The sequence below is a fragment of the Pteropus alecto genome, unplaced genomic scaffold, assembly GCF_000325575.1.
Source record: "Pteropus alecto unplaced genomic scaffold, ASM32557v1 scaffold95, whole genome shotgun sequence".
In the NCBI taxonomy this organism is placed as follows: domain Eukaryota; kingdom Metazoa; phylum Chordata; class Mammalia; order Chiroptera; family Pteropodidae; genus Pteropus; species Pteropus alecto.
Window position 1 is genome coordinate 3,557,381 of NW_006441071.1, and position 17,084 is coordinate 3,574,464.

Here is a 17,084-nt window from a genome sequence, read left to right on the forward strand (position 1 = left end):
TTTTGCCTAACATCTAGTTTCTTTAGGTTAACCCTAGAATGAACATACTGCATCTCAAGATCTAAAGTGAATATTTGGCTTGAGGTTTATGTTCACCTGTTACTAAGAGTAGAAGAATGAGGATTAACAACTATTAATTTCATAGCTACTTCTTAAATCACACAGTGTGCTAGGGTTAGTATCTTTTATTTTATTCAGTTATTACAAAATTCACAGGAAAAGCTAATCCCTGTAACTTTAAAAGAGGATATATCTAAGGGCAAATTGGGGTAAATATAAATCTAAAGCAAATTACAGTTATATCATTGTACAGCTTTTCATATGTCAATTTTCAGGGCACAGATTTTGTTTAATTCTTAGCAGTGAACTAATTTTACTGTGAGAAAAGTCATAAAAAAATCAGTCCCAGTTTTGTGTCTAACTGGAATCTGTGTCTGCAAATGTATCCAGACTATTATTTCAGTTTGAAAATATTAGTTTTTGTGCTCAATATTATAAAATGGTATAGCATATCTGTAAAAGACATATATGTATCATATATGCATATATGTATAAATATAAGGATGAGAGAATATAGATTAATCTAACTGAGAAAATAGTGTAAAAAACACAATATTTTAAGTAAATTATTTGTAAAACAAATTATTGACACGGCAATTTTATTACGTCATTGTAAACTAGGAATTTCAAGTTTTTTCACCTGCTAAATTTATACTGGGATTTTATATAATACTTCATTAGAAATATAATTTGTTTCATTAGCATGGTGGAAAAAATCCAGATTTTTTCTGGATGTATCTGCATTTGAATTTATCGATTCTTTATGTGACCTTGGAAAATTTTTATAAACTCTCTGAACCTCAGTTACTTCATTTATAGAATAGGGCTTAGAAATGATGCCTGTAAGTCTGGCACAGAGAGAGTGAACTGTGTTGGTGTTTATTAGCATTTTCTTTTTCTGTAGTTCCTATTGTAATTAGTTTGCAAGCATCATGCAGTATTCAGTTAGTATCTCTTCAACAACGGTGATACAGAGTTCTTAATACTTGTATCATGTACATACTTGGCCTTTTGGAATACTAGTTAAAAAATATACTTGTGCCAATCTTGCAGAAGCTTGCTTTTGTTGAAGAAAATGAGGGTGGGAGAAAAAAAAATCTCTCCTTTCTTTCTCTTCACTGAGAATCAGTCACTGAGCAGCATAATTCTAAAATCTTATGTGGCTTTTGGGTACTTTATGAACCTTTTTATGGTAACCCAGAAGCAAGACACTGATTGCATTAATACGTTTCCATCAAGACGCTATTCTGTTAACCTCTCCTCTTCTTCCTAACCCATGGATGCTTTTGTAAGAGACTTCGTTGATCCAACAGTGAGGTCGCCACATATAGTGTGGATGCCAATTCATAGCTATGTAGTTTATTGATAAGTCTAAGAGCCTTTCTCTTTTTAAAACAAAAAGGAAAACCCAAAATAGCAACAACCAAACCAAAACTCCCACCAAATCAAAAAATTTCAAAAAACACTTTATTTTTGAAAAAGTGCTTTATAATGCAGAATCTAAATTTTGCACACTGATTTTTATTTTTAGTAGATTTAAACTTTTTTATAGCTTTTGTAAAAAGGATTTATATTTGGTGTGTAGATCTGATTTTAAAACTACAGAAAGTATAACGGGAATGCTGCTACCAAGGAACCATCTTATTAACATCTTTTTAGTCATCTTCATTTATGTTTACAGAAAAATGTAGAGATAGATACTAGTTACATAAAGGGATTATGGACATGTGACTTCCTTTTTTTTTTTTTAACTCAAATATGTTATAGTTATCTTCCTATGTCTATAAATATAAAAACTCATCATAATTTTTAGTGGATTCCTAGTATTCTTATTGTACCATAATTTACTTAATGAGTTCTTGGTTTTTGGACATTGAGGTTTTGCCAGTTCTTTTATGAAGAATGGTGCTGCAACATGAACATTCTTGTTTGCACTTGTATTATTTCCTAAAGGTGAATTCTTGAAAGTGACGTTTGTGGTGAAAGAGGTGTAATTTTGCACAGTTTAAAAAGGTTGGCAAACCTTTTCTGTATTTCTGTGCCAGATAGTAAATATTTTAGGCTGCCATATGGTTTCTTTAGCAACTGTTCAACTCTGTCTTTGTAGTTGCAGACAGGCACAGATTATATATGTAAAGGAATAGACATGGCTATATTTTAATAAAACTTTATTTAGAAAAGTAGGCAGCAGGCAGCAGTTGGCTCACAGGGCCAAATGTAATTGTCTATTTCCGATTTGAAACAAAAGAGAAACTATGGTTAGGGATGAAAATTAATCCCCAGTTTGCTATAAGCTGATCTTAGAAATGTATTCATATCTCAGGGCGGTGTAATGGGCTGGTTTCTTTCTTTCCAGGTAGATTGCAATCAATACCTTTTTTAAAGGGCTTATTAAAGGTTTTTTTATACCCGCCCCTACTCTGAAGCTGAGTAAATTTTAAACTAAGAGACCATATATATGTCAGTTTATATAAATTATCTTTCTGTAGTTTAGATTTCAGCATATGTTGACAATTTGCGGAGCACAGAATGACCTCTTAAACTTATATTGTAGAGAAGATCTTGTACATTTTCTCACCTCTAGAAGATTGCCTCGATGGAGTCAGGTTCTAGAGGTATCTTGAAGTAAGCTGGAAGGGAAGTTTAGCAAGAGAAGTACCATTTCAGCAGAAATATGCCACAAATCAACAGGGTGGCATCGATTTAGTTACTGAAACTTTACAGGCTAAATTATACTCAGAAGAATGTTCTGTGCATAAATAGTAATCTCCTTGCTTCTTGAATTTCTGTAAAATAGGAATTATTGGCCCCTAACTGCCTTAAGGGTATTTGTTGAGGATAAGGTGGAATAATGATATAGTTAAAATCACTCTTTTTGTAACATTGGGTCACTGGTGGCACTATGAATTTTAAGAGATTTATTTATTATTTATTTCACATGTACTTGTTGACTGTTGTGTGTAAAGCAGTTTGGTAGGCGCTGTGGGGAAATACAAAGAAAAGTGAGTGAGTTCTTGCCCTGAAGGAGAGAAAAACACATATTTAAAGTCCAAGGTTTTGTGGTGCTTTTGAGAGCCCTAAGAATAGCAGAACACTGGGGGAGGAGATCCCTTCTGCCTGGGTTATCAGAAAAATTTGTGGAAGAAGTGGCATCAGGAAATAGGGAGATTTTCAAATGTATAATACAGGGGAGGATATTCTAAAAAGAGCAGCAGGAGAATTGTGTCAAATTAGGAAAGCCCAAATCAGTAAGCAAGAGACATCAAATAGTTTAGACTCTCTATTAAGTATTTGTCATGAAGAGAAGACAAAGCCTGAAAGGCAGAGTAGAACTAGGTGGTAAAGGGCTTGGAAGGAACTTTAATTGATAGTTTGTAGGGGATCTCTAAACATCATCTAGAATATGTTCGATGGTTGGGGGAGTTGGGGCGGGTATATGGTACTTGTCGGTGAGTGTGGAACGATAAAGTTGGGATTATCACTTAAGAGTTATGGCAAATGTCTGAGTATGCTCTCATTAGAAATGATTTGGAAGGTGTGTCAGGGGGACTGCTGAGGGGACTGAAAGGGAAGAAGGGACAGGCTTTCAGAAGTTACTGGCTTTGGGAAACAAGGAGAAGGCTCTTAGTCATGACCTACGGTTCTGAGTCTTTGTTAATGGGATTATGGTGATAACATTGCAAAATATAGCAAAGTCAGGGGAGAGCTGTAGTAAAAAACGGGTAGTAATGAACCCAATTGCATTGCTTGTTTAGCTCAAGGTATTAACTGGAAATTTCTAGTGAGAGTTTGAAAGTACAGGACTAAGATTCACACGAGAAGTAAAGAATAGGGATTTGGAACTGTTCTCGTGTAGGTGGCAGATGAAACCAGGGAAGAGCATCACATCACTAGAAGGAAAGCATGTGGTGAGAAAATGGTATTTTATAGCATTTCTTATCATTATGTAAGTCAGTGACATAAGTAGCTCTATGTGAGGCTATTAACACCAAAAACATAGGAAAAAAAAACATGTATTTTATTATTTATAAAGCATTCTGTTGTCTACTAAGCTTCTTTTAGCTTCTGAAGCCACTAGATTTTAGGAGTAAAATATGTTCAGTTTGGAATAAAAATACCTCGTTTTATAAGATCCCCAAGGAAAATGTAAGAAACTCCCTTTTACGTAATCATCTCACCACATCCTGAGACCCTCAGTAACAAAACAATGCCATTGGTGGGAGAGATTTATATTCACTTTTTACCCGTCTGATGCAGAATTCTGCAGCTTTTCATCTCCCCTAGATCTCACCCTAGTTGAGATAAGTGCACTTAGGATGGTTCGGGGGGAGTTAGGAGGATGGAGTGAATTCCATAGAAATCAACTTTGTACGCTTTTGTGCATTTTCTCTTTTTAGTCTGGGGTCCTCAGCAGGTTTGGAGGGGGAATTGTGCAGGACACAGTGTGACTTATATTTGAATTGGGAAAGTTTTACTATGTGGAACGGCAGGACCGAATCTGCCTTCCCATTTCCTTTCTTCTCTTAACATTACCTGTGTTCTAATTTTGCATGCAAAGAAAACCACGTAGCTTCATTGATCTTTAGCATGCTGTATCATATGCTTCAGTAGTGTGGCAAAGGCTCCCGTGGCTCTGCTGTTTACAGTGGCTGGAATTCCTTTGGTCTGTTGGTGCGATTCGTGGCCTTCCTTCAGGCTCACTCTTTGTGTCAAATAGGGCAAGGGGCTGGTCCAGAGGAACCTGCATCTCTAGCCAGGCACACTGCGTATTAAATTTAGTATTATATGCTCATTCTGTTTTATCTTTTAAACTATGTATGGATACTTGAACTATTTTTTTAAAGCCATAGTAGGTTTAATGTGGGTGGTTCCATGGGTAACTTCAGATGTTGAGTTTTTTGGGGGGTAATATTTGTTTTCTCAATGTCTGGCATATAACACATTCTTCTACCAGATTTTATTCCTCAAACTCTCTTTTCTGCTTTCTCAGATTTTTTTTTCAATCACTTTTTTCTCTTTTGTAGGTTAAATCTAGGAAGAGAAAAATACTTGTTTTGTCCCACTTGTGCCTTTGATGACATAAGGTCAAGTTAATGCACCTCTTTTCTTCCAAAGTGAGCTCCTTTCTCAAAAAAAAAAAAAAAGCCACACCCTCAAAAATATTTCAATGGCTTGGTGATCATTACTTGAAAGTAGCCTCTTTCTCCTCATTAGAGATAGTTAAATTCATCCTCATTCTTGATTGCGGTGGAAAACCAGAGAGAAGCTGAGTGGAGGAGTTAAAGGTGACTTGGATTATTTCAAAGTACTTTTAGTTTAAATTCTTAAGTTAACATCTGTCCCCATATTATTTCCTTGTAATGTTTGTGGCATATTGTGCCATTGGCCACACTGCTGCTCCTTAAGTGGTTTGCTCACTTTGGCTTTCTCCCTTAAGAGTCTCCTTCTCTGATATTTCCTCTTCTCCTCACAGAGTGAGATTTTGGGAGATCCTGGATCTTGTGTCCTGGTGTATGCTTCTTCCTTCTTCCTTTGGTTTTTGTTAGGCGTATCTTTTCTAAAACTCAGCTATCGTCTAGAGATCTTTTGCCTTACCGTTTTGCTTTGGATTTTCTAGTTTATTTAGGCTAGTGATTCTCAGAAACACCTGATTACTATTAACAAATGACTGGGCTCCACGTCCAGCCGTTTTGTCACAATAAGTCTCAGGTGGGGCTTGCAAACTCCATTTCAAACATCTTCCCAGATGATGCTGATACTTAGTGTTCCTTGGCTGAGTAGTATAGCTTGAACCACTGACCTGGACTATTGTTTTTGTCTATCAGTTTGCTGTTTTTTGTATCGTTTTCCAAAGGGTAAGGTTTCCCCAGATTTTATTCACCCATGTTCTCTGGATGCTCCTTATTTTTAATTCATAGATCAAGCCACTAGCATGAAGGAGAAGTCAGCAAATTGCCTTATGTTTCAATTGTGAAGGGCTTGGCTGGGGCAGGAGTGGCAGAGAGTGGAATGGGACATCTCTCATGATCTCCTCCAGTGAACACTTTAATGGTCTATCTTTCAGAGCCTAGGTACGTCCTTTACAGTGTTTCTCAACACAGCGTTCTAGGAAGCCTTCTAAAAGTTGATTGAGCTGGCCCCTAATTGAGACTAATTAAATAGGTATATTTTTTAGTTTCCCTAATTGCTTATAATATTCCTTTGACAATTGAGGCTTGCTTCTTCCCCCCAAATTTCCTTCCCTCACCATCTCAAACTTCTCAGCTCTAAATGAGAGTGGTGTGCTCTGTGTGTGTGGTGCGGGGGGGAGGGTGAGGCGGTGTGGGGCGGTGGTATCTGGGAAAGTATCATTTACCTATACTGTATACCTACTGCATGCTTAGACGTGTCATCTCCTTTAACCTTGCCAACCTTACACAGTAAATATAATTATTCCCACTTTACAGATGCAGGAAACAAGGCTCTGTATTGGTAATTAACTGACTAACTTTATAAGGTACTGCAGCTAGGATTTAAACAGAGGTCTGACTCCAAAGCTGGTGATCTTTAAATATTACCTCCTTTAGGATAGTTGGCACTGAGCCTTGAGGACAGAAAGTTAACCTGTGCCTGTATAAGCATACTTGAAATTTTACTTAATGTCAGTTGTCAGATTAGGCAATGTATATGCTAATAAACAAAAACCTAGAGTGTTTATTTTCCAAAATACTGAATTATAAGAATGATTGCAAACCAATGAAAATAATCTATGTACTTTTTTTCCTTACTATGAAGTCTATCCATGGCACAGGTACAAATAACTTTATTCTCATTTTCTTCAGTGCTAAAACCCATGTAAAACAAGATTTGGAGAAACAAATGAACTCTGTTGAATGGTAGGAAGCTTTTCTAGTAAAAAATATTAGCTGGTAGTTGAAAGAACTTTGTACTAATTTTGGTTCTGTCCCATTTATCAGATATGGGGGAAGACCGTAATGATAGTTCTCAGTTTTCTTGTTTAAAAATAAAAAGAGTGCAATGGAAATCACACCCCCCACTTATTTGTCTGATATAGGAATTAATAAAATGTGTAAAGCCCTTTGAGAGCTCTGGAAAGAAGATTCTATGTAATTTTAGCATTATGCATGGTCCATTAGGTTCTTCAGAGTGTCACCCGGGAAGAGAGATTTCTACCTTTTATCCCACATTTCACGGTATAAAAACAAGGTATTTTTGTTGTTATTTGTGGCTGTGAAAGAGAGTGAACCTCAATTAAACAGTTCCTGGCTCCTGTGAGGACATTGTTCCCTCCTCCCCCAATTATCTTTTGTGTCAACCTGTTGAGGAGCAGAATCATGTGCTTGACCCTTTTCCTTTATCTTTTCTCTGATCCTATAGTTCATTGTTGTGAAATGACTCCAGAGGGGCCTGTCTGCTGTCCTCCTCAGTTTTCTCCTATAACATATCTCTTATCATTATTGTGTTCCTGTTGATACAGCCAGCCCTGCCTCATCTAAGGCCTCTGTCAGAATGAGCATCATTCTGACCATTAAATGTTGAAAAATAGATAAATACTGTTTTGACTCACTGGTAGCAATGATCATTAAATGGTGTTTTTATTCTTAAGTTTTAGGTTCTAAATAGTTGATCCTTCTGAGTCTTAGCCTGGGGTTTCATGGTTGAGAAAGTTTAGGCTTGGAATGTTGTCTTTTAGTTAAATCGTAGCCTGAAAAAAAAATTAGGAATATAAGTTAACTGCACATCCAGTAACTCAGCTCATCTTGTTTTTCAGTTTTTGTGTTTATTTTGCAGCAGTGTATTTAGCATACATTCTCATCTTTACAGTGCTGGGCAACTAATTTATTTCCTTCTCTGCTCCGTGTCACATAGGCTTCTGGCTAGCTTATTGTCAAACCCATTTCACTTAATGGTCTTCCTGAATTCTTTGTGTTATCTGAGTAATTTTTCCTTTTGCTGTTTGGCATTGTTTAACCACTGAAATTAGGCTTGAAGTTCTGCTTTTCTTTAGCTTGGAATGTGACAGAGGTTGAACCCAGCCATGTCCCTGAGTCCTCTGATGGTATTCTTGGGGTTTTTTCTCACCCTCTCTCTGTTTTTGAAAACCAATTTTGTCTATTCATACTTTTTCAAGTTCTTGGGTTCAGATAGTTTCCCCCATCTCTTCACTACTAGACTGAAGCCACCAAAACACATGCACTTCAGAACTGATCTGGGCTTGTGGCCAGCCTAACCAAAGAGGCTTGAGCGGACATGGAAATCAGTTTGTTTATTTAGGCTGTGACTTTTATAGTGCCTATCAGGCAAGTGCCTACCTGAATGTTTAATGTTTAAAAATAAAATTATATTTCAAATGGACCCTAGTTCTGTATGAAGCATCCCAGGTTCTATAAGCCCTTGTCTTGGTAACATATTTATTTTCCCAAGTTATCTTGTCTCTCCTTTCTCTCTTCCTTTGTTCCCTTCATTACACCCACCTTGTTACCCCCATTCTGCTTCAAATATTTTGAGCGGGTGCTTCTATTTACAATGCGGGGCTTTTTCTGTCTTCTTTTCAGAAGTCTGGTCCCTAACATTCTTTATGTGTGATCTCAGTAAACAAAGAGCCTGTGTGTGTGCGCGCGCGCGCGTGCGCGCGTGCGTGCGTGCGTGTGTGTGTATGTGTGTGTGTGTGTGTGTGTGTTAAAACAAAACCATATTTCCTCCCTGCCCCACAGAAAATGTGTTTTCTGGAAGCCCTTTTGACACTGAAGTGAATGCCCACTGGCCCTCCCTTGCTGAATTCTCCTGAGAGGAGACAGAGAGAGAGGCCTCTATGCTTGTTGTCATATCTTTTGTTTCTGCTGATTATACACAAAGTAAGTTGTAAATAGCTCTCTCACACACCATGATTCCTTTGAGGTATGTACAGGAGAGTAGATATGTACTCAGCTTCTGCTTACCCTGGGGATTCTGAAGGGTCCCTTTCAAGGCCTCTTATTTCCTGTTATAGCACCAGCAGAATGAAATTTAGATGAGTACTAGACAATTACCATCCCATAATGAAACCTGTGGCAGAATGTTTAGAAACATTAGCTGATCAGTTTAGTATTTTTCTTTCTTTTTAACGTAAATGTTTTTGTTAACTTTAAAAGCAAAATATACAATGGCAAAAAGAAAAGTTACTTTAGTCTTCTTTTCAGAGATAAAAATCACTGTGGATATTTTGCAAAAATCATTGTGGAACTTAGTTTTAAAGCATGGCATTTAAACAGACACTGAACACTAGCATGAAGGAAAGCAAATAAATTGGAATTCCTGAAATCAACTTAAATTTTATATTCCAGTTAAAATAATTGTTGGGTGTATGCCATATTTTATTATCATAATTTAAAATGGTCTAATAATAAGGAGTTAGACAATTTATGTCTGCTGTTTCTGTCATTTTTTTGAATCACTTTATAGCTGCATAGTTAACAACTGAGGCTTCTAAATTAAAGGGCCTAATTATCTAGGTGTGCCAAATTATAACTAATTAGATTATCAACTTTTATATCCTTTCTATTTTCCTTGGTACATTTTGATAAATTAGGAAACAGATATCACTTGTTTTTCCCTCAAAAAAATTTTCTCTATCTGATAATTAATGACATTGTTGGATGGTGAACCGATAAGTGAAACTATGTAGTTTTGGTTTTAATCTCAATTTCCTCATCTTTAAAATATGAGAGTTCGTTTTTATGGATCCTTATGGATTTTTTTTCTGCTCAGAAATTCTAGGATTCTAACTATGAGAGTGCTACCCAATTCCCTACTAGTTCCTTTTTGTGATTTGGATTGTTTAAATAATCTAGTAGCCTGGCACAGTTTCTTTCCAACTTATTCACAGAACTTTTTGTTTTCTCTCAGAAACTGTCTTTGTAAGTGTCTTGAGGTTGTAATTGAGTATAATTGTACTTGTTTAACTTTCTCTTTTCCTGTTGAGAGTGTTTATAAAATGCATTCTGTGAGGGTAAAAAGGAAGTAGAAAGTTAGTATTTGTGACACGGTCAAATAATATTGAGGTAAGTAGGAGTTTGTTTTGTGTGTACATGAAATAAAGTATTGTTTACATTTAATTTGCAATGTATACATTATGGTTCATGGAATCTGCTTTATTCAGTTAAGTAGTCACATTTATTGAGGTTTTATAAGAAGCTCTTTTGGGGGCTTTCGTTTTGATATGGAATATTCTAAGATGAAGTTTTTCCAGTTCTTCTATTGCACCCTAGGGAGAATTACTGTTGCATGACTCATTAGTGCCCCTCCGTATGTCAACTGAGGGGTGGAATCAGCATTATTTTGCGTGTGACACAATACAAATGCACAGTGTCTACTCTTTTCCATACCCCATTTCTTTCTCACTCCTCAAGTTAGAGGATAAATTCTATTTTATATTGCTTATGTTATCCTAGAGCAAAGAGCAAGTAGTAGATCTTAGTTTCTGGTAACACTTTCTCTGTTTCCTTTAATTGTCTTCTTTGTAATTTCTTTCATATGAAACATCAACAAATGCTCCTCCACTAGATGCCACTAAGCGCAACTGTGACATGTTTTTCATTAACTTCTTTGAAATACATTCTCAGTCTTTCTTTGCTTTCTCATTTTTTAAGTTTGGGCTTCGTAACTTTCTAGCATGTGAGTTATTTACCTACTCTAAAGGCTCGATTTTTTCATTTTGAAAATGCAGACGCTCATATCCCATGAAGATTGTTGAAAGGAGAAAAACGGGTTATTTCTGTATGCAAAGTGCCCATGTGGTGACCGGCTCCTTGCAAGTGCTCAGTAAATGTGACCTCCCTTTCCTTTCCCTCTTGGGCTTCACTGGTGAAATTTGTGGGTAAAGAGTGTTATTTTCAAAGACAGATGCTATTCTATTTCACTTTATGGACATAGGCAGGAAGAATGAAAAACTTGAAAAGAATAGAAGGGTTGAACCTAAAAATATTTGAAGGGTTGAATGAGTGCTTTTTAAAAAAAATTAGTGATATTTACTAGTGAACTTGCAAAGTGAAGCTTATCGAAACTTGTTTAACTTTGGAAAAGTGAACTGATTTGTGGGTCAAAGAAAGAGGGAAATATCTTCTAAGGCAGCACGCTTGGCTGAAAACTGATCTCTGAATAAAGAAAATTGATTGGCACAGATGATCCTAATTCGAGTTAAAAAAATAAAACAAAACAAAACAGCAAATGAGGGCTTTGATAGAGAAAGAACACAGGTGAGGTGAAGCTGATTGATGGATTGAGATTCCTATACATATAGATAGACGTGATTAATGAAGTTATTATGTGTTTGGAAATATTGAGTAGTGATTTAGAGAAATTTTAGAAAAGGTTAAAAACAGGTTTAGATCAAATCTAAATCCTTTTTCCTTATTTTAAAAAAAAAACAAAACGAAGTCTTAGTAGCTTTCAATGTAGAATTCTGGATACAGAGAAACGTTAAGTTATAGCTGTTTTATTGTTATCATTTTAATTATTAGAACAAACAAAATAAACCTCTTAAATGTAATTTAAAGATAGTAAGTAAATAAATAATAAATGCTGATAAGTAAAGTCTGTCTGTGCTAGCCCAGAAACAGGAAAAATAAATTTGAATAGGTATTTTAAGAGTGCAGAGGAACTTTAGGAATTATAGAATTCAATTTTCTTAATCCCCACATAAGAAAATTAAAAGAAAAAAAAAATCACCAAAGGCGAAGAAGCTATTCTCTTTCTTTTCCCCTTCCCTCATTTCCCTCCTCCATCCCTTCCTTTTTATCTCCTTCTCTCCTCTTTGATCTACAGATATTTAAGTACCTTCTGTGTGCTACATGCTGTGGATACAAGGGGGAATAAAATTTATGTGGATCTTTTCTTTTGGGAATTTACCTTCTTGGTAGTTAATAAACTTGAATATTTGATATTTACAATATATTTGACCACATCAAAAGCCTGTAAAGCCACGATGGCCTCTTTCAGAACTGCAGTTGATATGTCCCTGCTTCTGCCTGGGACAGATGTGTTTGTGTGCAGTTCTCAGCAACCTCCACACCCAGCATCTATCTAACTCGGCCGTATTCCCTCAGGTTCCAGTGGCATGTGCTGGCAGAGTGCTGGGTGCAGACTTTTGCCCAAACCTGGAGGAGCCAGACCAGAGGCTGGAAGTCCAGGTTGGAGTCTTACTGTTTTATCAGTTGGGGGTGGTGTGACAGACACAGTGGTTCCTAAAGGCCATATAGATATATCAGTGCCCATCAGGAGATAGACAACTGTTAAGACAAGTGTAAAAGAGGGACCAATGTAGCATATGTTCAGCAAAAAGACCTTTTGAGAATAAGTTGTCTGTAACGGAGATCATTCATTTATTCATTTGAGAAATAGTATATACTGTAGTGGGTGAGAACAGTGTTTCTGAAGGCTGGCTGCCCAGGTCAACACAGGCTTCTGTGAGACCTTTGGCAAGTCACTCTACCTAACTGAGCTTTAGCTTTCTCATCTGTAAAATGGAGATCTACCTCACAAGGTGATTATGAGGATTAAATGTTCTAATGTATATATATATAGCAGTTAGCACAGGGCCTGGCACTCTGGAAATACTAGCTCTCATCCTTTTAAATCATTGTAATCATGTGAGAATGGAAGCCATTCAACTAGGCACTGTATTAGAAAAATAGGACTTAATGATAAGTGTCTTCCTTCTTTGTTGATTGGGGAGATATGTCCTCTGGTGGAATATTAAGTTTCTTTTTTTGTGAAAGTATTGACTTGGAATTCAGTTCATTTTCTGTGATCTTGAGGCGTTCAAAGTGGTTTGGTATATTGCAAATTAAAAATATAAATATGACATCTTGGCCAAAGGGATGTCTCCACTTCCACGTACCTTTTAATATTTAAGAAATGTGTGTGCCAGCAATGCAAAGATACAGGCTGAAGTTTCAACATGGATGTCATCCCCTAGCAAGAGCAAACTCATAGTATTTTTTAGGACCTCCATTTGGCATCATTTTCTAAAATTTTCAGACTTATGGGTTGAACATAGTGAGCTCCATTTAAAAACATTTTTACTGATTTAGACACCCCACATGAGAAAAAAAGAATAGTTTTAAAAATTGACTTCTTTACAGTGGAAGTGAAGGTAGAAGTGGTGGCAGGAGGAGGTTTCAGTTTTTATGGTACTGAAGTATACACCAGCTCTTGCACACCTGCTCTTGGACTGGGGAAGACCACCTGAGCTCTTCAGTGCCACAAGCTGGTACTGTCTGGGTGGTGTATGACTATGATAGAACAGAAAAGCAGGTGTGACACATATGAGACATGATCATGTATTTCCTAGTTTTAGAAAGCTAACAGCTTGTGTGTGACACATAAATGCACAGTGATGGAAGACTTTTTGTGGAGAGTAGTCTGATCCTTGACCTCTTTGGGTAGGACAAGTGTTGGTCTTCAAACATATCACCTGGAATGGTCTGTCATGGGTGGCTGTTGGATAATTTGTTTTTGAACTTTGAGTTATGGCGCAAAGAGCAATGGGTTTTGCAGATGTGAGTGCATGAAATAAAACTGAAAGAGACCAATGGAGCATATTATTATGACATACCGAGGGGAAAATGTATATTTACAAGTTTAAGTGAAATTCTGGTTGTAGGGAGTTAAACAGATTGTGGAGTTGACAGTTCATTGTGGGCCTTGCAAAGAAGACTAAGCTCCTGGACAAAAAAATGAAAGTGCTCATTTTATTGGATTTCTTCTCCTGCAACACCGTTTTGGCGGACTGAGTGGAACGGTTAAATCTGTCAAAAGATAGTCAACTGTGGTGAATTGGTGTTATTAACTGGGACCCACCTGAGCCATTTTTTTTTTCTCTTTTGCTTCTTCCTTCCTAAATATGGCTTCCACACATTTTAATAATATCTAGTACATATCCATGTTATGTCAATCCTAATAAACTTGACGCTTGATCAGCTAACAATTCGTGGAGTAGTTTTTAGCTTACCAGTTCTTTCATTCTTACCTGGAATATACTATGGTCCCCCCCGCCTCCTCCACTTACAGAATGAGCCATCTCTTATTTTTTAGTACAGCTCTTCCAGGGAACTTACTATAGGACTTGCCAGAGTCATCAGGGTCATTTACTTTTTCCGCTTGGATCTCAGGCTTTTCCCCAGGGCCAGGCGTTAAAACCACCGGAGGATTTGCTGTTTGGCCTCTCAATTCTGAGAATCACCTCTTTGGCACCATTCAGACACACAACACTCATATTTGGTCTTTTATATTTGGTTCATATGAGTTCTCATGACTGGTGGAGCACCTTCCTGTTCTTAACCTGCTTTCTTTTAACTCTTTTCTTTTATCCCTTAAATTTCAGATAGCTTAGCAGCGTTATTTTTTAATAATCCCAGGGTCCCTGACATTCTTTTATGAATATATCTTTGGTTTTGAATGACTGTAATCCTTGAAGTCTGTACCTGACTTAACTTTTGCAAGGGTGTCTGCTCTTTTTTTGTGTTCATATGTTTGATTTAGAAAAGTAGCTAGAAATCGAGACTTTGATTCAATGTCTAACTGTCCATTTTCCTCAGTGGTTTTTGAAGTAGTTATGAAACTGTGTACTTTTAGCTGGGTAGGTTAATTGATGTATAGTAGCAAAAAATGTGTGTTCTTATATAATTATTTTATAGAAAATGGTTATTCTAGTTTAGATTCCCTTAATTGCTGTTAAATATTTTACTTTTAATCAGAGAAAAGTTACTTTTTTAGTCTAACTGTGCCTCATCATATATTAAGTTGTTACTGTTAGCCCCACACATTTCCTTACTTGGTTTAGAATTCAAGATGTGGGGTTTGACTTCGTATTTCTAGGCACCAAAGTGCCTAGAAAATTAGAGTAAATAATGAACCAATATTTCAGTACCAGATTAGACACAATTTACTATGATGTTTCATAAACCACAGACTCCTTTCTTCTGAATGCGTGAAGGATCACTTTTTTTTTTCCAGACATACCGGGGTGCAAGTGTAAATTTCCATAAAATTTAAATGAGGTGCTTCCTGTAATTAATGAACAATTGTGGCTGCTCTCTAGTCTGCATTGTAATTAACCGTGATCAGGCTTGTTTAGTGATGACACTGTTCCTGTAATAATTTGACAAGCTACTGTGAATTTGCCAGGTTATTAAACAACCTGCAGCATTCACTTATGGAATCACAGGGACAAGCTTGACGGCTGCTGCTAGTTAGTTAAATGTAGCATAAGGGTGAACCAAAAGCTGCCCATTGAAGTCTATCGATCACCATGAACAGATTTAAATTCCTATGATTTTGGAGAAGTTAATTAATTTTGTGTGGGATGTCTTGAAAACTTTTTATTGCATGATAAACCTCCTGGGGCAAACCGTCATTTTCATGAATTCATAATGAAGCTAGCAAATTTTTTATATTGTTATTACCGGTATGGACTAAACAGAATCTGAGGTTTCCCCTTCCCACTCTATTAAATAGGTATAATTATTTCTTAAAAAACATCTATTTCCTCCCCAAATTCATTCACAAAATCCTTCAAATATAAGTTCACTCTTTTTTTTTTCTTTTTTAAGCATGTGTTAGAAATAGCAGATGACCTTGTGCTAAACACAGTCATGCCACAGGTAAAGTGAATGATCTAAGTGGACTGGTAGCCTTAGGTCCATGGTCACTAGTGCACCCGCCTTCCCCAACCCCCCTTCAGGTTAAGAACTGTTCAAAACGTTACTGTCTAGTTACTGTGGTGTCTTTCATTCAGATTCTGTTTATTGACTAAACCACAAGGATTCCTGCCCAAAGTACCAGGCGGTCTATGCTTGACTGATTTTGATTTTCTAACATCAGCCCTGGGGTTTATTTGAAAAATGTACATACACTGCAGCTTTAACAAGTCAAGTGACTGCATGTTTTTGACCATGGAGTAGAGTATATCTGAAGATCATTAAATTTAGTGGGGGTAAAGAGGGGTGGAGAATAAGTGTAGTAGTCAGTGTGCCAGTGCAGAGTGTGTGTGTGTGTGTGTGCATGTGTGTGCATGTGAGACACATGGTTTTTGTCTTTTCATCTTCTCCAAGAGCCAGAAAGTTTCCTGCAGTTCTCTTTCCAGCTATTGACAAATGATTGCCAGATGTGAGATCTTTGCAGCACTTTCCCTCAGCAAACCTGCAGCGATGGGATATTTGATTCTCCCTTGCCCATTTCATCTCCTTTCCACATCTGCCAGGGACACACAAGCAATACATCCCTACATGAGAGTTTAAAGTTTATTCAGCTCCTTCTTCCCCCTTCGATAAAGTATTTGGAGACAACAGAATGAGGTCCATATGACTCTATCCCAACTTCACTGTATGAAATTAGTTGTTTATTTTACTTATCTACCTCTCAGTAATTGAACTATTTCATTTTAGTTTCAGTCCATGGAAAATTTGATGCAACTCTGGGAGTGCTAAGAGTTTCCTATTGTTGTCTGCTTGCTGCAAGTATGCCATCAACACAACTTCTCTCCGATCTCTCAATTCTGATTAAAAAAAAAAAAAAAAAACTAGACTGTTGGTTTCATAGGACTTCCTAAGAAAGTAATTTTAATAAACAACTGTCAAAATATTAAGTGTAGCTTGTCTGGTAAAATTCAGTAGTCATTTAATATTAAGAAAGCCTCTGTGAGGGGGAAAATTCAACTTGTTTGGCTTGATTAGCTTATTTTGTATTTGTGTCCATTGTCAAAGCTGAAATGGATATGGTTCTAGTTTTATCCCAATTCGCTCATAAAAGAAAAAGTACTGAGTTTTGGAGGCATCTGAAATTAGCCTGTATAGGCCACACACATAATCAGTACCATGCACAGAAGCCTTTTGCATCTGCTTGGAATCTGTATTGATACTGGTTTTTTTTTCTCATCTCAATTTAAAAATATTTTCTAAAATGCTCGTAGAGCTTATGTTCATACTATAGGGTGGGCTGACACAGGTGGCCTTTCAGTTTTTCTATTACACTTTTTGGCAAATGAA

The 17,084-nt window shown here is 36.7% G+C and overlaps 1 protein-coding gene across 20 annotated transcripts in view; it reads left to right on the forward strand.

Moving 5' to 3' along the window:
• The window catches only part of BNC2 (basonuclin 2), a 398,693-nt gene that overhangs the window by 146,665 nt on the left and 234,944 nt on the right, over positions 1-17,084 (forward strand). For 10 of the 20 annotated variants that reach the window (XM_015594483.2, XM_015594478.2, XM_015594479.2 and 7 more), the window contains exon 2: positions 12,144-12,227. The exons of the other annotated variants lie outside the window; for them this stretch is intronic. In XM_015594483.2, the coding sequence (XP_015449969.1) occupies positions 12,144-12,227 (84 nt within the window). The remainder of the gene's footprint in view (positions 1-12,143; positions 12,228-17,084) is intronic. 20 annotated transcript variants of the gene reach the window in all.